This window comes from Serinus canaria, chromosome 18 (assembly GCF_022539315.1).
Source record: "Serinus canaria isolate serCan28SL12 chromosome 18, serCan2020, whole genome shotgun sequence".
Taxonomy (NCBI): domain Eukaryota; kingdom Metazoa; phylum Chordata; class Aves; order Passeriformes; family Fringillidae; genus Serinus; species Serinus canaria.
This window is the reverse complement of record NC_066331.1, coordinates 5,974,900-5,997,088: the sequence shown is the minus strand read 5'-3', so window position 1 is coordinate 5,997,088 and position 22,189 is coordinate 5,974,900. Positions and strand designations below refer to the sequence as shown.

The window sequence follows — 22,189 nt, the reverse complement described above, 5'->3', positions numbered from 1 at the left end:
CCCAGGAGTATTCTTCCTGCCCTTGCTCTAGGGAAAATGTTTTCTAGTTTTTGATTTAGAGAACCTATGTTTATAAAGGCCTTTCTTCAGAGCCGACTTTCATCTCCTCGCTTATGCACATGCTTTGCCCCGGAGTTTTCAAGCAGTAAGAGGAAGTTCAGTTTAGCACTTGACCTCCCTCCTCCACAGGCATTCTTACAGCCTTGATGTGACTTGCCCAAGAGCTTGGTGAGAGGGGATGTCTGAACAGAGCCTGTGGGAGTTTGAGCAATCCTCCCTCTGCCAAAAAGCAGTGGGGGGAAAAGGGTCAGGTCATTCAGTGCCTCTTGGAGCTGTAGTCCCCCGAAGGTAAAATCTAACTTTTGTTCTCTGAACACCACCTTTCACTCCACACAGGAGGCAACTGCTGGCTCAGGCTTGTTTCTTGTGGGCAAGAAAGCAAATAATTTGTCGCCGTAACACCAAGTCTTTGCAGAATATTGATACCATAGTAGATGGGCATTAAGGCTGAGCTATGTTTCCTCTTTGAGGCAGGGATTTCCCCATTATACACTGCATTATACACAGCCTCTGTGCTATGCACCCTACAAATGTACCTTGGCCCTGTCCCTTCTGGTTGTCTCCTGATGTTGGAATGAAGGAGCTGAAGTCAGGAGAAAGGCAGAGAGGAAATGAGGAGGGACAGAGAACAGGGGGGGCTGCCTGGGGAGGAAGACAGTGTGGTAGGAGGTGGCTGCTGGGGTAGAGAGAGGTTTGTAGGAGATGGAGAGAGAAATCAAGGTAGGAACTGCAGTGCTTAGGAGCTGTGGTTCAAGGGGAGATTGCTGCATTTCCACCAATGATCAGACCTCAGAGAAAGCCTTAATGATTTTAAAATGATTTTCCTATTGTTGCTTCTCTTGACTCATTGACCTCCCCGTTGGCCTCCAGCACAATGTCTCAGTGCTTCTACCCTGCCTGGTTTGTACTTCTCAAACCCATCCCTGCTCTCCTCCTTCCCACCTGTCTCAAATTTGCAGTGGGGGCCATCTCCTCCCTTCTGTGGTATTGCCTCTGCACTTCTCCCCCCTTATCTTGCTGGTAGCTCCTCTTTTTATTGATGCTGTTTGAGTTCCATAAACTCTTTGCATTCCAGCTGTCAGAGATGGATGGTGTACAGCTGATTGCTGTTGTAAACACAGAACATTCCTTTGTGGACACCTCAGTTACAGCTTAGCTTCTCTGAACTCTTCTAAACAGTTTAAATTCTGCAGGATTACACTCTTCTCTGCTGATTGTTTTGAAGAATGACCTCTTTAATTTTAATTCTCTCTTTCTCATTTGTTTGCTCTTTTCAGCCAGTTGGGAGAATTTATCTACAAACTGTTTTGGTTGTGTTACTTCACAGCTACTTATGCTTTTTAATGTTGCAGAAAGACCAAGCCCAGTTGCCATCTCTCTGTGAACTGCAGAGCCCATATTCTGTCCAGGCATGCTGGTATGTCTGTGTAGTTTTCAGTGCAGGTGAATGATGGTAGGACCAGGCTGTGCCAGCTCTGCAGGGCTGGTGCAGGCTCCTTCCCCACCAGGTCTCCCATGGAGGGATGGAGGCTCTGCCTGTTCTGCCTGCTGGCATAGATACACATGTGTGTGCCTTGGGGTACCAAGGTTGTCCATGTGCCCCAAGCCACTGCATAAGCTTCCCAAGTCCTTTTGGAAGTCTTCCTGATCCTGACCCACTGAAGCAGCTGCCTGTGCTTCCCACTGGTGCAGGAATGTGCATCAGGTATTCCAATGACATTGGCAGGCTGATAATCCCTCCAGATGAGGAGAACTGTATTGACAGGATATATTAAATAGCCTCTTCTTTTTTTTTTCCCAGTGCCCTGCACACAAAGATGCCCTCTGTGTCTCCCAAGGTGACCAACAGCTACATCCAGGGACCCACAGACATTCCCCTTCTTGACAAAACCGTGGGCCAGTGCCTGGAAGAGACCGTGGAGCGCTTTCCTGACCGCGAGGCCTTGGTCTTCTGCCGGGATGGGGTTCGGAAGACATTTGCTCAGTTCAAAGAGGAGGTGAGTGCCTTGTTCATCCCTCAGGTGACTGGATGACAGCAGCAGGTGTGATGGAGGAGTGGGAAACATTGCTCAGTTTCATTACTCAGCTCAGGACTGAGATGAGTTGCGTGTGGCCCTTCATGCTGGTGCAGAGGGAGCAGCGCATTTCCAGCATGCACCGATGGGCATGTGCTGCCTTCATCCTTCTCCCAGCCTTGGGATGAAAGGGGGGAAGCATGAACTAACATCCCATGCTAACATCCCATAATGAACATTCATGGTAACATCCCATACTGAACATTCATACTTCATACGTATCTGATGGGTTATGGGCCGAGTCATGGTGTTTTTCTCTGTTGGAGTAGACTCCACATTTTGGATTAGTCTCTCTGGTTATCTGAGGTCCTGAGTGTGGGGAAGATTTTTATCCAAGCATGAAGGCAATGGAGCAAAATAAAGGACTAGGGCTCAATATCATATGCACAGATGGGTGTGGGTGTGTGCATAGACGAATATATGGTTCTCTGTTTTTGAAATGGAGGGACTAACTGGAAAGTTTCTAATAAATGTGTGATATGATCTTTGATAGGAAAGAATTGTTTGGTAGTTTTTAGGCTTACTATGGTTTTGGTCACATCCATTCACATAAACAAGATTAGCTGTATTCACCCTAATTTTAAGAAGTAGGCTGTAATTCAGAACTAAATCAAATTATTCCTTAGTTTCTTATCTCCTACAAGGCAGATTTTATAAATTCATTTGAGAACTTAACAAAACTATAAAACCTTTCCTGAATGCCTCAGTGTATTTATACATACATTTGTGAACCTGAAACATGCTTACCACCCTGCAAAATAAAGTAGTTGTTAATATAGTGGCTGAACTTGAGTTAACAAATCACAGACTCACAGAATCATTAAAGTTGTAAAAGGTTTCAAAGACTGAGACTTTGGCCGATCACAATGCTGTCAAGTAGGTCAGAGTACCAAGTGCAACATCCAGTTGTTTCTTTAATGCCTTCAGAGACAGGGACTCCAACACCTCACTGGGAAGTCTTTTCCAATATTTAATAACCTATTCAGTGAAGAAATTCTTCCTGTTTCTAGCCTGACCCTAGCCTGGCACAGTTTGTGGCCACTTCCTCTCATCCTGAACTTGTTCCCCGGGAGCAGACTCTGACTGCCACCTGGCTGCACTCTTGTCAGGGAGTTGTAGAGAGGAAGAAGGTCCCCTCTGATCCTCCTTTTCTCCAGGCTGAGCCCCTCCAACTTCCCCAGTCACTCCTCACAGCACTTTTGAGGACAGGAACCCAGAACTGGTCAAAAATCACTTGATAGAATTTTCTTCACCCAAATCCTTTTTGAAGGAAGTGATACCCAGAAGGAAGGCAGATCCAACAGTGTGGATGGGCCCAGCATATGGGCAAGGCTTGGTCCTAAGATGAATTAATGAGAAACTTGGCAACAAATAGTCTTTGGACAAGAAGTAACTTGCAACAACATAATTGCCTATTTTGATTTCCTTCCTGCTTTGTTGTATTGTTCCAGGTTTGTTATTTTTATGCTTTCAGCCAACCTTCTGAGCAGGGGCTGGTCTGTGCTCCAGGTTCAGAAGCTGCTGCAGGCATGGGCTGATGGGCTGTTCTGGGAGACACAGTCTGTTGCATTTCAGTTACAAAGATGATGCTTTTTCCAGAAAGCAGTGCCTGGAGACCAATATCCCCCACTGCATCCTGTGTGTGATCCTCAGGCTCTTGTATTTTTCAGGTGGACCAAGCAGCAGCTGGACTTCTGGCCCTTGGCCTGAGGAAGGGAGACCGGCTGGGGATGTGGGGACCCAATAAATATGAGTGGGTTCTTATGCAGTTTGCAACTGCCCAGGCAGGAATCATCCTGGTAAGGAGTTTGCTTTTAGCAGTCTGTTGGGAAAGGAAATAGAGACAAAGAAGCAATAGGAAATACTGGAGATTAAAATTTGTTTTCCCATGCTCTTACCTGGCATGTCATCTATAGCTGAATCAATTATTTAAGGAAGACCTGTGCAGCTCTCTGCATCTTTGTCCTCCACTCTTTAGGGAAGCAGGCGGCAGAGGGATGAGAAGCAAAAAAGTGCTTACAACAGCTGTTAATAGGAGATGTGCTTTTCTCTACAAGACCATTTTTATGTGGGATGTTGCTGTTCTAACCAGTTACCAACTGGTTGGATCCCTTTGAAATGTATTGCTCCATGGAACAAAGGTTCATGTAAAAATTTCGTCCAGGCTGCATATGCCTAAAGCCAATTTTCATTTGATAGCATGACCAAAATACACCTTATTTAGGCAGTGTACTGTATTGAGGTCTGTACCCTGCCTTCTGCTCTATTTCCTCCATCCTGGTTCATTCCAGTGTCTGCAGGAATAGGGTGGAAGAGTGTGGAACCTGTGGGTGAACTTAACTCCAGTGGCCACTCTGTGGAGAGCTGGGTAGAAGGTGTCATCACGGTTGTCCATCAAGAAACCTGACTTGCACAAGAATTTTGATCTAGTTTAGTGGATTGGATCAGCTAGATCAACTGGATCAACTCCTGTGAGACAGGAGGTCTGGTTTCTGTTCCTGAAGCTCTGTTTTGACTATGTGATCTCCCATAAATCTCTTTTCCAATTGTTTTCTTTCAACAAACACAGAATTCAGGTATATTTTCTGTGAGTGTGGAATCCCTGTGGTGGTGAGCTGTTAGTTCTGTGTTGGAGGGGAGGCTCTGAGTGTGGCTTAACCCTGGAGGAACTTTTCTGTTGGAATCTGTGCTAGGGAGGAGCATGTTCAAGGCAAGAAGGTGATCACATTCTTGTTTCTGGCTCTTCAGGTATCTGTGAATCCAGCCTACCAGGCCTCTGAGCTGGAGTTTGTGCTCAGGAAGGTTTGTATGGCATGAACTACCTGTTGAAGGGGATTGGTGGGGACATGGTGCAGATGAGCTGCTTAAGATTTGGGAGTATGGGAAGAGCTGGCTGGAAAGTAGGGCTGGTGTTGGATGTGTACAGGGGATGAAGCTGCAATTCTGTGGCCACATTTCTTGCTGTGGCTGCCACCCTGTCTGATGTATTCTTCTCATCCCTCTCTCTCTGTTAACAGCCAGGTACTGCCAGTACTACCCCAACCCAGCCCCCACTGTCAGCAATCATCTACCAGGGAATGAGGGAAGAAAATGTAGGACTTGATACCTCCTCTATGCCCCTCCTGCTCAGGGCAAAAATCACCAGCTGGGATTTCAGCCTTGAAAGTAGAACTTTAGAAAGGACCTCATTTTAACCTCAGAAAGGACCAGTCTACTTGGTAGCTTGATTTCTCTTTCCCAGGTTTGTCTGAGGCTGGCTGGCCTTGGATTAAAGCTGGTTTAAGTTCTAGTTATTGCCACTGTTTAACATCTCTCTGCTGTCTGATCCTGCTGCCTCATCTACCCTTTAATACCTGCCTGGGTTTGAGTTTGTGACATGCAGAGCACTGATCAGTTTAAACTGTTCAGGCTCCCTTGCTCAAATAATGAGGAATTCAGATTATTAAATATTTGATGGCTAAAAAATAAAAATTAAGCAGCTAATTTTTTCATTGTGATTTGTTCAACTATAAATGAAAGGTTGATATTAGAAGAGAGGAAGCCACTTCTGAATGTTCCCGGCAGCACCCAAGTTAGTTTTACCTAGAAAGTGGATAATTTTAGCAAATTTCTTTTGTATCAGTAACTGTGTAATGGGTTGTTGGGCTCCAATTTGAATTCTTGTTTCATCCTTTCTTTAATCCTCTCAGCAGTCCTGCTGGTCACTCCTGTTCTCATGCATAGGGATTGAACCCACTGCTGCAGTGGAGCACCACCTCTTCCAGGCTGGCTGTCCTTGGGCTTCTCTGTCCTACTGGAATGTGCAACTCAGTTCTTCCCTTTTTCCCCAGCAAGGCTTTTGTTTTCATCTCCTCTGATTTTCTTCTCTAATGTAACCTGGAATGTTGGTGGGATAAGAGCAGAAATGTGCTTCAGCTCCATTGGAAATTGCTCCTGTCTTGCCCTCCCAGATTTGCCAGCATTCCCAGCTTTATTATGTGCCTTTGACACTGGGATCTCTGGAGTTCCTCATCACCCTAAAGATTTCTTTGTGTTTGTTTATTTGCGTAATAAAATTTCTGAAGACTTTCGGGCCTTTCCTGTTGGATCCCATCCATCTGTGCAGTCTGATTGGTGTCTATGGAAATATGTGTGGAATAACCATTCCTTGGATTCCTACTGTATTTCCAGGGCTTGGTTAAAGCAAGCCCTGGAAATACAGTAGGTATTTTTGGTAAAAGCAAACTGATGTAGAGATTTCGTATTTTACATTCTTTGAAGACAGGTCTGGTGCCATTCAGGTTGAGACCAAGTGGGAGAGGCCCAGCCAGTGACTCTTTATCTTGTACAACATCAGCCCTTCAACCAGCCCTCCTCTCCCCACCCAGCATCTATTTTTCAGAACTGGTTCAACCAGAATTGTAGTTTAAAGGAATTAGCAGTAAAAAGTTGCGGAGGCCCAAAACAGCCTCAGTCCCCTGGGTTCTGGACAGCCTGTTCCAGAAAATAGAGCAAATGTTTATCTTTCTTTCTGACAAAGCCCAGAGGGTACTTACAAATAATTTATTGGAGTAGCCTTTGTCTCCTTATTTCCCAGACTCTGGGAGAATAATGAGAACAGTGGCGTAAATATGTAAATAGTTTATTGGACACAAATACATTTTTTGGAAGAAAAACAGTTTGCAAATCTGGGTCAAATTCAGCAAAATCTCCACTGCTGAAAAAGAAACAAAAATTCTTGGAGTAATTAAGATGTTTTGTTTTAGGACTATGTAAATGTAAGGGTTGAATGAAAAATGTTTTCATTTTCAAAATAGCTAGTGCTTTAAAAAGAGGTGGAAAATTCTTAGGAAAAGGAACACCTCAAAAATTCCACAGAAAAAGCTTGGCTTGATCTTAGAGGCAGATTTTAGAAGTCCTTGTTTTTCCAAATTTCCTCAAAAATCCTCATCCCAGATCAAAAACAAATTAATTTGTTTTACCTTTATTTATTTATTTATTCATATTTTGGGACTGGGCTTTTTTTTAAGGTTTGAGACTCATAATCTGAAAAATCAGTTGTTTACCTTGTGCTCACAACAAAGGGTGTCATTCCTGGGCAAGGAGGGAACCTTAGGCTACAGCTCTAATTTCTTGACCAGCAAAAATCATCCTGAATCCAGCACTGAGGAAGAGCAAAGCACTGGCTGCACAGCTGGATCCAGGCTTGGGATGCTGGGTGTGCAAAAACAGCACAGCACTGCTTTGGGAGTGCACAGCTGTAAAGGCTCATTTGCTTTAGTCACTGGGGAACCTCCCTGTTCCTGTACTGGGGGTGGCTGCTCTTTATCATGTCCTGACCATCAACCCAACAGGACTGTTCATGAGTTTCTGTCTCCCTTCACAGGTTGGCTGTAAGGCACTGGTGTTTCCCAATCAATTTAAAACACAGAAATACTATGATGTTCTAAAGCAATCATGTCCCGAGCTAGAAAAATGCAGTCCAGGGGGAATAAAGAGCAAAAGGTGAGTTAGGAACATCTGGTGTCTTTGCACTGACCTCACAGCCATGTCCTGCCTTATGTCCCCTCAGCTGCACAACACAGGTTTTGCTGAAGGACTCACAGGAGGTCTCATCTGAAGAGAACAATTTAGGCTGGCCCAGAGGTTTGCCCTGACCAGTGTGTGCCTGTCTGGGCACTTTTCTCCTTGTTCTGTTATTGTTGATGGTATTTTTCTCTCTGCCAGGCTACCTGACTTGTCCATTGTCATCATGTGTGACTCGAAGCTGCCTGGCACCTTCCACATGAATGAAGTGATGCAGGCTGGGGACAGCAGCCACCTGAAGCAGCTCAGGGCTGTGCAGCAGACGCTGTCCTGCAATGAGCCCATCAACATCCAGTTCACTTCGGTAGGTGCCCTGCCAGCTCCATGCCCTGGGCTTAGGCTCCTCACTGGGAACACGGGGAAAGATGTGTGCAATGCCACACATCACATTTTCTTCCTGTTTTCCTCTGAGACCAAGCTTCCAGCTTCTGCAATAGGACGGAAAAAGTGTTCTACTATTTCCCCTTCTCCCATTCTTTTTGTTCAGTCCTTTGTCAAGGGAGATGAGACAGTGCCAGATGAACTCTGTTCAGCTGAAACTGGGCTATTTTTGGGGATTCAGATGCTGTTTAAAAAGTAAAACCAGTCTCCCAGGTCTGATAGGAGAAGAAAGTGCAAGATCACCCCAGAGTCTGCCGGGGGAATCTCCCCTGAGCTCATCCTTAGAAAAGGTGGTGTTTTTGCATAATTCCCTGTGTCTTCCAGGGAACAACGGGAAGCCCTAAAGGAGCCACCCTCTCCCACAGGAACATTGTGAATAATGCCAATCTGGTTGGTCTGAGGCTGGGGATCACAGGCCAGGTGGGTTTGGTGGGAACAGGGTTTGTGGGGGCCACCACTGCAATGGAGAGACCACGTGTGGAAAATGCTGGTGTTTACTCAGTGGAAGGGAAGGATGTTTTACTGCAAATGACATTGAGGGATATTAATGCATAACATTTTGCATTTCAAGGGAGTTCATTGATCTTTCATTTTAATTTCATGTGAACCTTTTTTTTCGGCAAAAAAGCTATCTTCTTGTGGGGAAAAAACACAAAATTAATAATTTTTCATTTTGGTGAATACTAATTTCAAATAATTACAAGACTATGGATGTTAACTTTGTATTCTGTTGACTGAGGTTTTAATTTGATTTACATGACTTGGTTTCATGTCATATTTACAGTCTTATAACTCTTATCAGGGTATGACCTCTCTTTTTGTGGTTTCTTAAAAAAATGTTGTAGACGAATATTTTCTTTTGAAGTTCTGAAGTACACATCAGCTTTGATCCAGAGAATAGGTGAGTTGTTTCAATCAGTCTTCAGAGCCTTTGGTGATTTAAAAAAAGAAGAAAATAAAATGGTGTGTGCCAAGTCCTGCACATTTCATGCCTCTCACAGCACTCCCATTCATCTCTTTTGGTATATAGCAGACCAAGGAGTCCAGCGAAGAAGAGACATTGCAAAATTACAGGATGAAATATTGACATAAAAAACCTCCCAAACTGATTTTTATTAAAGGCAGGATGTGTCAGTTGTGTTTTCAACTAACAGAAACACAGCGGACTGTCAGATTTCTAGCCAAGGGGATCAGGAAAAATGTCACTGCTCAGATCTATGCCCTTCAGCAGGGAGATGGGCTGAACACACACTGGGAGGTCTCTTCTCCTCACTGTTTTCTGGTTGATCCCAGGAGATTCGCTGTGCGCTCCCTGCGCCTCTCTACCACTGCCTGGCGTCGGTGGGGGGCTGCATGGTGATGGCTCTGCATGGCACCTCCTGCATCTTCTCATCGCCCGGCTTCGAGGGCAAGGCTCTGCTGGAGGCCGTGTCTCGAGAGAAGTGAGAGCCTGTTTTGCTAAGGAGCAGTTCTTGGCCTCATGGCTCTGCTCCTTCCCTTGCCCCACCTGCCAGGACCCTGCTTGTGCTCTTCCCACAATGGGAGAGGCAGATTTGCTGCTGCACTCAATTGCACAGGCACTTCAGGAACCAAAGTTCTGCCTTTTCAGCTGTCCTTGGCAGTGTGTCACCCTTCTCCTGAAATTAAGGGATCCTTCCTGTCACCATAGGGCTTTGGTTGGGAAGCATAGTGGTGCCTTGGTTTGCTGTGGCTGCGGTGTTTTCACAACTGAACACCTGCCCTCCTTTTCCAGCTCCAGCTCTGCTGCTGGGATAGCATTTCCATATTGTTCCTCAGGTGTAGCTTGGGAAACAAAAGATGCTGTCTGCATCATAAGTGTACATATGTCTCTATATTTTATGCAGATGTATATCTGCATATGCTGATGAACAGCACATCTACTGCCTGCCTCCATGCTGCTGCTCTGCAGCCCCAGATGGGACAGGACAGGATGGGACAGGACAGGATGGGACAGGACAGGATGGGTGCTGAGCTGGGGCTGCCCCCAGTTTCCACCTCTGCAGCTTTGCCTTTTTATCCCTTCTTCCTCAAGATGCTCCTTCCTCCTTGGCACACCCACCATGTTCATAGACATGCTCTCCCAGCCAGACTTTGACTCCTATGACCTGTCAACTCTCCGGGGAGGTAAGTCCCAGAATTCAAATGGAGAAATCCTGAGATCCAGGATATTTCTGCTTCCCTGCTGGGAGGCCATATTTTTAGTTTTGTTAGCACGCATTTCTTCTGGTGGGAAGAATTTAGTTGCATGAGCCTTGTGTTTCCCCTGTTAGTTTGATGCTACATTTCTTTTCCTTGGGGAATCTTTCCTTCATTATGTATTTTAGGACTCCTTCATCTGAAGGCAGTCTAGGGAAGGACCTTTCTATTTTAGCTGCAAGGGGAGGTGTCAGGAGCAGCTTGATTTTCCTTGTCTCTCCAACCACCACCATGTGGCAGCAGGTGCTTTCTGTGTCTCAGACCAGTGTAGTCCATAAAGCAGAGCCAAGCTCAGATTTCTTTCTCAGACCTGAAGTTTCCTGCTTGTTTCTGAAGTCATTCATCCCCATGCTGGAGGGTGTGATACCGTGTGCTGGAGCTTCCTCTCTTGTCCCAGCCCACCTTGGAAATAGCTGGGCAGACCACCAGTCCTTTTGAGACAATAATAGTACAGAGAGGAGGTGGTGCTGGGGCATAAGGAAATATTTTAGCAAGTTACCCAGTCATCTCTGCTTAGTGCAAAACGATCCTGTCTTCATCCTGTTCCCCACCAAAGCCCATCTAATGCCCTGCTCTATTGCTCTGTCATCCTAGGTTGGAACAGGTGGCACTGGGATCCACCCTCTCCCAAAAGGGCTGCTCTGTGCGAGGCAAGAGAAAAGGTTTTGGGTTTTATGGTGATGATCGATGAGAGTGTGTGTCCCACTATAAAACTGTGTCTCTTTCTGCTATGAATCTTTCCATTTTTGGGGAAATATAGGTTGGACTAGGTTTGAGTTATAGAGTTTATTTTCCTGTTGAGAAAGGCAAATTGGCCTTGCTGCAGCCTTTGCTTCTAGAACAACTAGGACCTGTATAAAAAGATTTAGGAAGTATTTTGACAGGAACCAGTGTATCCCACAGGTCTTGCCAGCATTGAATCTGGGAGTGGAGAGCCATTTGAAGGACCACTCCTGGGAATAAATAGCTGGTTTCCAAGGTATTTTCCTCTTTCTTCCAGGAATTATTGGAGGTTCTTCTGTTCCCCCTGAGATCATGAAGACAATTATCACCAAGATGCACATGCCAGCACTTGTGGTGAGTTGTGGTGGCTGTGACCAGACCTGCAAGGGGTGATTGTTATGGTGAGACACCGAGTTTGGGTTCTCTGGACCACAGTGGTACCTGGTGGTCCTGGAGCTGCTGGGATCAGGCTGAAGAGGGAAGGCTTAAAGGACCTGGAAGACAGAAGTGGGGGTTCTGCCTGGTTGCTGCTGAGGTGTCTGGGGAAGAAGCTTCAGAAGAAGACAAGGCATCACATTCAATGTCATTAAGTGAAATTCTGCTGCTCATTTCAAAACTTTTACTGACATTCAGTTGTATACACTGCCAGAATTATGGTGGCAGAGGCAGTGCTGGTTCGTGTTGGTGCGGGTGGGTGCTTGTATTCCTCTTGGTGTGAAGCTCTCTAGTTTCTTTCCCCATCCTGGATTTCCTGTGGATGTAAAACCTCATTGCATGGTTTTTGTCATGTCTTGAGTCAGGTCGTGGGAGTGGTGCCATCCACGTGTGCAGCACCAAATGCTGCACTGCTAGAAGGGCAGTATGTGCTGGGCCACATGTTGAGAAAGCCACGGGGTCTGCTTCTTGCCAGACAGCTGGATTCCTGCAGGTTCAGTGTGCCCCAGGGAGCAGGCAGGCTCGGGTTGGATAGCTCAGCCTTCTGGAGGCCGGGTGTCCTAAACCCAACTGCTGCAGCCACAGCTACCTTTGCAAGCTCAGTGATTATCAGCTCTTAGTGATGTCAGCTCTTTTACAGTTTCAGCTCTTAGCTTGCTAAAGGCACTTCGGCTCAGCAATGCCTTCAGGCAGCAGACAAAGAGAGAGAGAGAGATAGAGAGAGAGAGGGAAGGCAGCACCGGTGAATCCACAGTGAGGTTTATTGGGAGGTCTGTGAAGGGTTCCAGCAACAGTGCTTCTGCCAGAATGGGCTAAAGTAGCCCCTGATGTTGGGGTAACAGGGCTCAGGAACTGAGCCCTGAATTGTAAGGGTTAGGGAAAATGGCCTGTGGGGTCACAGAGAGATCAGCTTAGACTGGAGGACCAGAGACTTCTGGCTTAGTTACTAAGACTTGGCATTTTCTTATCTCTAAGCCTCTGTCCTCCACGGGGCTCCTGCTAGCTCCGTGTCTGTGTCTGCTACAACATGTCCTGTTGCTCCACCAGTGACCCTCTAGGTGACACATTTCCTAGGCATGTCCTCCCATTTGCATGCAGGATGCATGCAGAATGGCTGAGCCAGGAAAGGACTATTTTGTTTTGCCCTAAAGGAAATTAATTTGGTACCATGCTGCTTCCCAAGGCTGAGGAAGCAGCCAGTAGTGATGGATAAGCATGAGGGTCTGGGAGTCAGATTAGGCTGTTGTTGTTGGCAGACCCCAACTGCACCAGCAGTAGGGTTTTACAGGGGCAGCTCTGTGCTCTGCCACAGACCAGGGGAATCCAGGGCATCCATCCTGAAGCTGTCTTGGGTCAGGCAGGTTTTTTCCCAGATATGATGCTCTTAATGCTGAGCTGGAAACACCAGGGTTGGTGCTGCTGCTTGAGCTCTGTCAGGTGACAGCTACCTATTTTCATAGTAAACTTGAGTTTGGCCTCACAAAATATTTTCAAGCATTACTGTGAGAACCCAGGTCTCATTAGGTGTCACATGTTCCTGTTTTGTAGCAAGAGAAATAATAAAACCCTCCCAAACAGTTGCTCTGCCCATGGGATAAAGAGGATTAAGTCTATATTTGTGCCACTGGTCTCATGTTACTGCTGATCCCTCCAGCCCTCAGACAGACACACAGACTTGTTGATTTAATCTTTGCAGCAAGAGCTTTATACAGAAGATGTACATAAGAAAATATACAATTTGATTTCTATATAGAAGGCAGAGGAGTTTTCACCCTCTTAAAGGTCATTTACACTGTTACAGAGGAATAAATAGACATATATTTATATAACTCTTCAGGATTAAAAAACATAGTTGAATTGCAACTGTGGCTTTGAGATAGCTGTGACAATAAACCATAGTCATCCTGGTGTCCCGCTAGATCCTCTGGAATATGGGTGGGAAGAAGAGGAGGGGTGCCTGGCCAACTGCACCATGCACACCTTCTCTTCTTGGACATCTTGGTGACCCCACAGAATGGGAGGGAAATCCAGTCTTCAGATGGCTCCAGTTTTGGAGGTTCCCAGTACTGTTTCCCTTTAAGGATTTCTGGCCAATTTTGGGAGATGGGCCACTGGCTCTTGGTCACTGCTTCAGCTGTCCCCTCAGCCCTGGCCTGCAGGGATCCCCTCTGTGGAAGGCAGGGGAGTCTCTTTGCATGGGTTGAGACCGATTTTCCTTACCAAGTAGATGGGGGAGGGATGCTCCTACCTTCCCATTTGCTCCCTCTCCTCTGGAATGGGAGAGACAGCAACCAGCTGGTTGATCAGGGGTGTGGGTTCTGTTTCTTCTGGGAAAGATTACTGTGTTTTACCAGCAGGATCTAGCTTAGCTTGTCTTAGTATGGTCATGCATAGTTTTTAAAAAGGCCTCTTTTAAAATACATAGATGTTGGAAAAGATTGAGGAGGTGGATTCCATCCTTGTGATCAGCAGAGAAGCAGGGATTCAGAGGAGGCTGCAGGTGTTCATATATATCAGAAGTGTTTCCTGACAGGTAGGAGAAGCTGAAGGAAGGACTCAGAAGTCAGTAGTTTTCTGATGGTTGAAGTGACCCGTCACCAGGACAGGCCATACTGGAGCCTGCTAGGATTAAAAAAGAGAGAAGGCCACACCTTTAAGGGGATTTTTCCAGCAGAGCAGTAAACTTGTAACATTTGTCTATTTTTAAATCAGTGGATGAAGCCCATACCTGAAAGTGAAGAGTTTGGAGTCAAGGAGCTGTTACAATTTCCCACAGCAGAGGAAGTGGGTTAGTCCTATCTCTGAGCTACTCTGCTGACTCTCTGTGTGACTCCTGAGGATCTTACCCAAAGTGCTGATGGTCCAGGAACACTTTCTTGGCAAAGGAAGGACACCCAGAGTGAGAGTAGTGGAGTATTCTGATGCCCCGATTCTGAAAATCCAGGGCAGGTGTAGTCTTAGAAACTACCAAGCAGCTTTTCATCTTAAATGTAGCCAGTGACCCAAGTCAGTCCTCATCCCTGAAATACAGACCCCTGTATATGGCACCTGCCTGTCTCTCAAGGGGTGCATGAGGAAATCAGAGACAATTTCATAAAATTCATGCTCAGCACACTGGAGTGAACCTGCATTTTCACACTGACACCTGAAGGCACTGAGCTTTGTCTTCTGCAAGACTGGAATAAATAATTTCCTACTTCTTTAGCACTTGTAAACCTGTTTGAGGGAGCTGGATGGAAAGTGCTACAGAAAAAAACCCCAGGTATTATTGTCATGGTTTTCTTATTCTCACCATGGAGGAGTGAACTGGGATTGAGTTCAGGCAGGGAAAGAAGGTTAAGAAGGGTCAGACCTGTAAATAAACTATGTTTAAGTACGGTGGTTTAGAAATCTGAAGTTTTTCCATACTTAGAGCAGAACTTTTTCCTGCCCTGTATGGAATGACTAGTATTTTCATCTCTAATCCATAAACCCCTCTGGCACTACAAGAGAAATAACCACTTTTGAAAGGCACAGAGCAGCTGGCATAGTCCCTGACATTTTGGTCATAAATTTCCTTTCTCCACCCTGATGTGCATATCCTTAGTGAAGTGGGTATCAAAAGACCATAACATAGCACAATGCCCACCTCTTTTCGTACAATGCAGTGCAGGATCACTGCACTTTCCTTAACAAATGAGCAAAGGTCCCTTCCCCAAGAGCTTACAAACTTTCAGGCTCATTCAAAGTCCTCTGGAATCTGTACAAACTCCAGACCTATTTCTGGGATGGGAAAAAGTAAAATGCTTAGGGTGGAGTGATGACATTTGTGGCTTTTTTGCTCCTCTGCAGGCTGAACTTAATACCCCTGGTAGTTTCCAGCTGTGGAAGGTGTCTGTGTGATCAGTTTTCACAGTTGGTGTTTGCCTTGGTAGCTGTCAGCAAAAGCTCATTGCTGGAGGGGAAGGCAGCCTGGTCTCTGAATCACCTCCTGGCTCAGGACACCTTAACCAAAGACTATTTGCTATCTTGAACCTCCCTCCTCTGGGATACTCATTTGAAGGCAACAGCCGTTGTTTTTGAATACCTGACTGTCTTGGAGGGAGTTGTAGTTGTGGAAAGGGAAGTGCTGGATCAAGAGGTGCTCATTATGGAAGATATCTACATTCCTATGGGCTGGGCAGTCTGCGGCAAGACTTCCCAGCAATGCCCTGTCCTGGATTTCATACCAGACCTGGAGGACCTTTATAGGGCAAAGGGCTGAGCATCTCCAGTTGGTTAGAAAAGTAAAGCTTGTGTGTGGTCAGGGTTGGAGTCAGCTAAATCCACCCTTGGTTTGATATATAGTGTTTATCCCTTTTGTGTAACAATTACATCTTGACTTGATATGGGGCTTTGGTGTTAGGACAAGGTGGATGCCAACATAGTGCCTGAAGCATGATTGAGGCTTAAACCCTGTTACAGTGTAGGGCTTTTTGTTTTTTTCCTTATGTACAGTGATTGCTGCAAAAAGAGATAAATATTTTCCCATGTTGCAATAGAAGCTCTGAAGATTTCAAAATTATTCTGTGTGTATTCTCAGGATCCTTACTTCTCTATGTCATATTTATTTACATGTTTTGCCCTTAATTTCTGCCCCAGGCCTGTCTTTAGCCCTATATTTTTTTCACAGACCTGACTCCATCCCTGCTGCTACAGGCAGGTTCTCTGCTCTGGGAGCTCATGGAGCCAGGAGATGGAGCAGCTCTGAGCAGAGACATCTGTGGGTGGATGGATGAGCTGCTGTAAGCCAGACCCTGGGGGCTTTTAAGACTGATGCCACCAAAGGTGCTGGGGCTCTGAAAGGGAACCATCTTACGTGTTTAATGGCGGCTCCCCTTCCTGGACCTCTTGGTGGGCAGCTTGCAGGAGCGGAGGGCCGGGGTGTCCCTGATGGGCTGTCCCCGGTGCTGGGCTGGGGTGTAGCATGTGTCCTCAGCACGGGTGCGGTTGCCTTTCAGCCACCTGTGACACAGGGAGGAAGGAAGAGAGGAACTTGAAAAAGGGGCAACCCACGGCTATCAGAGGGTGGGGAGAGAGCTGCTGAGGGTGACAGGACTGTCCTGGCACAGCTCGGGGGGCCCAGGGAGGCCCCAGGGGGCGCGGGCTGTGGTGGTGCCGTACTTGCGCAGAGGTGCCAGCTGGCAGTTGCAGTGCCAGGGGTTTCGGGAGATGGTCAGCGTCTCCATTTTGTCAAAAGGGAAGTTTTGGGGCAGGTGGGTGAGCCGGTTGTTCTCCACGTGGGCAGTTTTCAGCACGGTCACGCCAGCAAACGCGTTGTCTGCAAACTGAAGCACAAAGGTTTCTGGTGAGGAACGTGGATTTGTGGAATGGGGACTCCAAATCTGGGGGCCTCTGTTCCAGACTTTGAGTGTCATAAGAACAAGGGACTGGGACATGCTGCCTAGAGAAGTTGTGAATGTGCAAGTGTTCAAGGCCAGGTTGGACAGGACTTGGAGCAACCTGGTGTCCTTGCCCATGTCAGGGGGTTTTGGAAAGGAATGATCTTTAGTGCCCCTTCCAACCCAGGCTATTCTATCATTCTGTGAAGCATAGAGAGAGCAAGAGAAGTGAGCTGGCTTGCTGGACTCTCTATACACTTGAGAGGCAGCAGGCTGGTGTGCTCATGGTTGATGGAGTCTCCTACAGGGAGAGCTATATCCCCAACCCATGTGGGATTGTGTTTGCAGCCACATCCCTGAATAAATTGAAATCTGGCAACCCTTTTTATTTTTGAGTCATAATTCTCCATTCTAAATGAAGATATATTCTGGTATATTCCTTTCTAAGGCTGGAAATCCTCCCAAGGCCTGTTGCCTTGCCTGAAGCAACTGAAGGAGGAGTGTTTGTGGCCTCTGAAGGGGCTGTAGACTTTGGCAGTGGCTGGGGGCTCTGAGTGGAAATTTACACTTGGCATTTGAGCAATGTGGAAATATAGGCAGGTTTCCAGCACCTCAGCCTTCTCCATTTTTTCTCATTTCCTGTGGGGTTTTTTTTGCAAGGGATGCTGTAAAGTTTGTGCTTTCTTGGTTGACAGGGAGGTTTTAAGGTAGAGCCTACCTTAAGAAAGCTGTCAAAAAGCAAGAGAGGCTGTAGATCTGACTCTGCAGCCCTCTCCTCACTTCCCTGAGGCCTCATCCCTGACGTGTTTCAGCCCATGGTTAGGCAAGTGGGAAAGTTGCTGAAAGCAAACCTCTCAACAGGAACTTCCATGGCAATGATGGATTGGGGAGGGGCTCCCAGACAAAGCACAAAACTCTTCTTGGCTATGACAAACCATTTCTTCCCCCTCTGAAAGTGGGGCAGAGCTTTCTCTAAAGGTTGGAGAGGACACTCACTAGGCCTTCCCAAAGCCCCAGGACCTGTGCTACCATTTCTGAAAAGAACCTTGCACTTCTCATGGACCATCAGGGTGTGTTCATCCTCTCTGAGCTGAAAAGCTTGACAGAGGTTTAAGCCGTGAACTTTTGTCATCTTCCAAATTAAGCATTGCTGGATGGGATTAGAGTTTAGCTAGGAGACTCCCAGATCCTTGTAGATATTGGACAGTCAGCATTGCTGGTCTTCTCCTTGCAAAACTGAGCTGACCTAAGGAGGCTGGACTGTGCTGATAGCAGAGCTGCTCTGAGCATGCTGGCACGCGGTGCAGAGGGGCGGGAGGGCTGGACAATGGTGTTACTGTCTCAGCTGCTCATTCCTCTTCCAACCCCATGAGAAGAGTTCACATCTGCTGCTAACAGCTACAGAGCCGCCTGCCAGACCATGTCTTTGGGGAGAAAAGGGCGATTTTTATCCCTTGTTTAGATGGAGGATTGCTGCTGTTATTTTACACTGAATGCACAGGCAGGGGTGCCTGTCTCATGTTGAGGTACAAGGAGGGTACTGGCCTGTGCAACACAGCTTTGTGGGATCTGCTGTGAGTCTGTGATGCTGGGGGGAAAAGGGAGCTCTGTGCTGGAGCTTGAGCTCCAGCTTTTGCTCAGGCTCTTCCTTTTGCTCCGATGTAATTTAGGCTGGAGTAGATTTATGTGGGTTTATGCTTGATCAGTTCAAAAATCTTGCAGCCATGCAGGGAAGAGCTAAGGACAGCATGTTTGTGAAGGAGGAAGGGCTGCGTTAAAGATGCTGGCAGCACTTGGAGCATTTGGTGGTGATTTCCTGGATCTTGCAGCCTCTGTGATTAGATGTCTCTTAGCAGTGCAAAGTTCACACGTGGGCTGTTTAGATATGAGACCTTTGAGGATTTGAAGGGAAAATGAGCTGGAAGCTTTGTATTTGCAAGCCCTAAAGCTGCAGAAGGCACCCCTATTAGTGCTGATCCCATAAACTGATGTCCTGTTGGGTTGCTGGGGAGGAAAGGAGGCACTGGCTGCACAAGAGCCTGTTAAGTTCCTATCCACAGGTGGTCACTGTGAAAAAAAAAAGTCCTTTTTGCTGGCTAAAATTGTTAACCATTGCTTCTTGGTCAAACCAAGGATGCTTGTTTCCCTGGAACACCCCAAGGTCTAATTTCTTCAACATGTAACTTGGAACTCTGATATCTCTAGCTGGTACAACATTATGCTGCAATATTTGACTGAAAGTGCCTTAGAACTGAGTCTACAGAAGTGCTGTCACAGAACATCTGAGGTCTTGCCTAGTAAGGTCAATAGATCCTTTTCAAGTCTTAAGTTTGCTCAGTCCCATACTGGAGAGGTTAATGCTCAGAGTGGACAAGGGCTTAAATACTGAAGTTATTACTGAACTGGTTTAGTTAGTGTTGTTCTGCACCTGGACAAACTGTAATTCCAGTTTTTGAGCTTTTTGGAATTCTATCTCCCTTTGAAAACTCTGATTTTATGCATTTCTTGTAGCTTTCATGTGATCTGCTCATCATTGTGAGACTGTCTGAGTTGTGAAGAAATTCTCTTTTTCGTCACATCATCCTGCGTGTGGTGGTTGTTGCTTTGCTGTGCAGTCCCAGCCTGGTTCACCTGGATACTTTTTGGGCTTCCTGGCAAAGCATCATCCCAGGGAGAACTGTTCTGTTCTGTTTGCAGCTCCCTCTCTTTCCAGCCATGGGTGATTCACCCAGGACATCAGCCTGCATCAGGATCCTGTGCCAGGTTCTGCAGCACTGCCTGGCTTTTCAAAGGTCCTAATGCAAGTGATTCCCTGAATGTGATACTCCTGCCTGTGGATCCTGATGTCTCACAGAAAAAGGAGGGGGTTGTTTTGCCCTTCAGGATACCTGAATGTCCCTCCTCCCCTCCAGCGGGAACAGGGCTCCTTTGTAAGATGCTGCGAGAGTTCCTTTTGAGAGAGCATCAATAAACAAACCTTTCTTTGTGATGTGTCAGGTTAGGAGGCAGTGGGGAGGTGAAGGTCTCTACCCCTACCTGTCTGCAAGGCAGGGGTAAGGAACCAGGACTGTTCACATATCCTCCAAGGAGTATCCCTCTCCCAATCTACAGGGAGATACCTGGGCTGAGCAGAGGAGGCAGAGCAGTTCAGCTCTGCAAGGTGGAAGTGCCCTCCACTAGAAGGGACACGCTCACCTCTCATCCCTCACCTGGTGTCTGTGAGTATGGAAGGCTCCTAATTGTTCTGGAGCACCCCAGCTACCTTTCTCAGTGTCTGATGTCACCTCCAGCTTGGGAGGGAATGCACTGCCTTGCATCCATCCAGAGGGCTTAATCAGTTCCAGATAATTTGGTTTTGCATAAATAACTCAACAGAGGGGTGGGGTGTGCTCTCTCATCCCTCGCTTGAGCCACGTCAGGGTGTAGTCAGTGCCTTGCTGCCTGCAGAGCCTACAGACCTGCATCTCCCCTCTCCTCTGTGAGGGAGGGTCAGCAAACCAAGGGCTTTGTAAAGGGGAAGAAAAGCAAGCCCTATGTTTCTGATCTGGAGCAAGTGGAAGGAGAAGGGACTCACCTTCTTCAGTTTCATGTTGTCCAGGTGAAGTGTCTGCAGGTATCGCCCGAAGGACTGGAAGGCGTTGTCAGGGATGACCTCAATTGGGTTATGAGAAAGTTTCAGTTCCTCCAGCACTCTCAGCTTACTCATTGCATTCACAGGGTAGCTGCTCAGCTGGTTCTTGTCCAGGTGGAGGACAGCAAGGTTTTCTACATCCTCCATGGCCCCAGGTAGGAGGTTGGTAAGGGTGTTGTCAGAGAGGAAGAGCCAGCGCAGATCTTTAGCTCCGTTGAAGACCCCTGGTTTCAGCTCCTGGATTTTATTGCTGCCCAAGTGCAAGATGAAGAGGTTGACAAGAGGGGAGAGGAGCCCTTTGGATAGGTCTGGGATCTTGTTCTTGTCCAGGTACAGGTAGGTGAGATCAGAAAGATCATCAAAGGCTCCTGGCTTTATGACACTGATCTGGTTGTCGGTGAGATAGAGGTAGACCAGGCTCTTGAGCCCCCGGAAGGCTCCGGTGGAGATCTCCTTGATCCGAGAGCTCTGGAGGTGCAGGGACACCAGCTTTTTCATGTCACGGAAGCCATTGGTCGGCAGGATGGGGAAGTTGTTCTTCTGCAGGTTGAGAAGCCGTGTCTGCTCAGGCACTTTGGGGATCTTCTTCAGCCCCGCGTTGTCACAGATGACGTGCTGCAGGTCTCCGCCATGGCAGTGGCAGCTGGGGGGACATGCCTGCATGGTGGAGATGAGAAATGCCAGCAGGCTGAGGACACCGAGGAGGAAGCCTGACCCATTCATGGTCAGATCTGGAATTAAGTGTGGTGGGAAGAGAAGCGGGAGGAGGAGAGTGGCGGGTGGGAGAGAGAGAGAGTAACCGGGTTTGCAGCATACTGAACACAGCCCTATTTATAATGTTATTAAAAAGTAAAATCCCTTCCCACAAACCACAGGCAGCAGCCAGTTGGAAACAACTGGCTTTGGGAACTTACTGTGAGCTTAACCCCTTGGCACCAGGCAGAGGAGTGTCCACAGCCCTGCCTGGCCCTGGTGCTGAGCAATAGTTTTCATCTCTGGAGGAAAATGGGAGGCAAATACTCGGGAAAAACCAATGCAGACCTGCTCTGTGGAGAACCTCCCTGGTCCCTGCTGAGCAGGGACCAGATTCATCTGCAGGGGGGAAAACAGCCTGCTTTGGTTAGCAGCCTAGCAGGGAGCACTGCTGAGCTCCACAGCCACCTCCTGCTGGAGCTTCCAGGAGATTCTGGGGTTCTACTTAGCCTCAGCTGCTTTGGGGAGAAGCACTGGGTCTTGTTCTCACAGAGGAAGGTTCCTGGTGGGGGGTGGGGTGCCTTTTTTCACTGGTTCAAGAGGAGTTTGCCTAAACAGGGATTGGAGGAGGTGGGAGTGCTACGGGGTCATGCCAAAGGCCAACAGCAGAGCAGTTGCTCTTGCAATGCAAAATTTTGGTTGAACACTTCCAGATCTAGGCTGCATTGAAGAGCTGGCCAAGAAAGGGAGTGCAAAGACAGTCTTAATTTCTTTTCTTTCTGTGTCTTTTCTTATGAACAGTTGAGGATAATATGGTCATGGTCAGGACACTTGGTGCCTTCCAACAAAGGATGGGACAGCAGCAGAGCCTGCAGGGAAGTGGTGGGACATAGGCTGGTGGATATGAAATGCAAGGCAGTGGTGTAGAGGTAGGTGGCAGTGACTGTGGCTCTCCAGGCAGAGCTGTGGAAAGGGAGAAACATTGGCATTGATAAAGAGATGGAGAAGTAGCAAAACAAAAGTATCCCTGCTGGAGCTGGAACTGGCAT

At 47.1% G+C, this 22,189-nt stretch overlaps 2 protein-coding genes across 3 annotated transcripts in view; one reads left to right on the top strand and one right to left on the bottom strand.

Annotated features, from left to right (window-relative positions):
- Positions 1-22,189, top strand: part of ACSF2 (acyl-CoA synthetase family member 2) — a 36,510-nt gene that overhangs the window by 3,686 nt on the left and 10,635 nt on the right. Inside the window, exons 2-10 of the mRNA XM_009094402.4 lie at positions 1,862-2,057; positions 3,806-3,934; positions 4,884-4,937; positions 7,501-7,619; positions 7,842-8,004; positions 8,406-8,501; positions 9,375-9,523; positions 10,135-10,226; positions 11,299-11,375. Of these exons, the coding sequence (XP_009092650.3) occupies positions 1,862-2,057; positions 3,806-3,934; positions 4,884-4,937; positions 7,501-7,619; positions 7,842-8,004; positions 8,406-8,501; positions 9,375-9,523; positions 10,135-10,226; positions 11,299-11,375 (1,075 nt within the window). The remainder of the gene's footprint in view (positions 1-1,861; positions 2,058-3,805; positions 3,935-4,883; positions 4,938-7,500; positions 7,620-7,841; positions 8,005-8,405; positions 8,502-9,374; positions 9,524-10,134; positions 10,227-11,298; positions 11,376-22,189) is intronic.
- On the bottom strand, positions 13,139-21,284 carry CHAD (chondroadherin). 2 transcript variants are annotated; one of them, XM_009094400.4, is made up of 4 exons: positions 20,391-21,284; positions 16,599-16,762; positions 16,294-16,439; positions 13,139-14,078 (listed from the first exon to the last, which is right to left on the bottom strand). In XM_009094400.4, exons 1-3 carry the CDS (start codon positions 21,168-21,170, stop codon positions 16,298-16,300), a joined length of 1,086 nt encoding a protein of 361 aa, XP_009092648.1. In that variant the 5' UTR covers positions 21,171-21,284; the 3' UTR covers positions 13,139-14,078; positions 16,294-16,297. The 2 variants fall into 2 exon arrangements, with proteins under 2 accessions (XP_009092648.1, XP_009092647.1); XM_009094399.4 differs by having other exon boundaries at positions 13,139-14,075.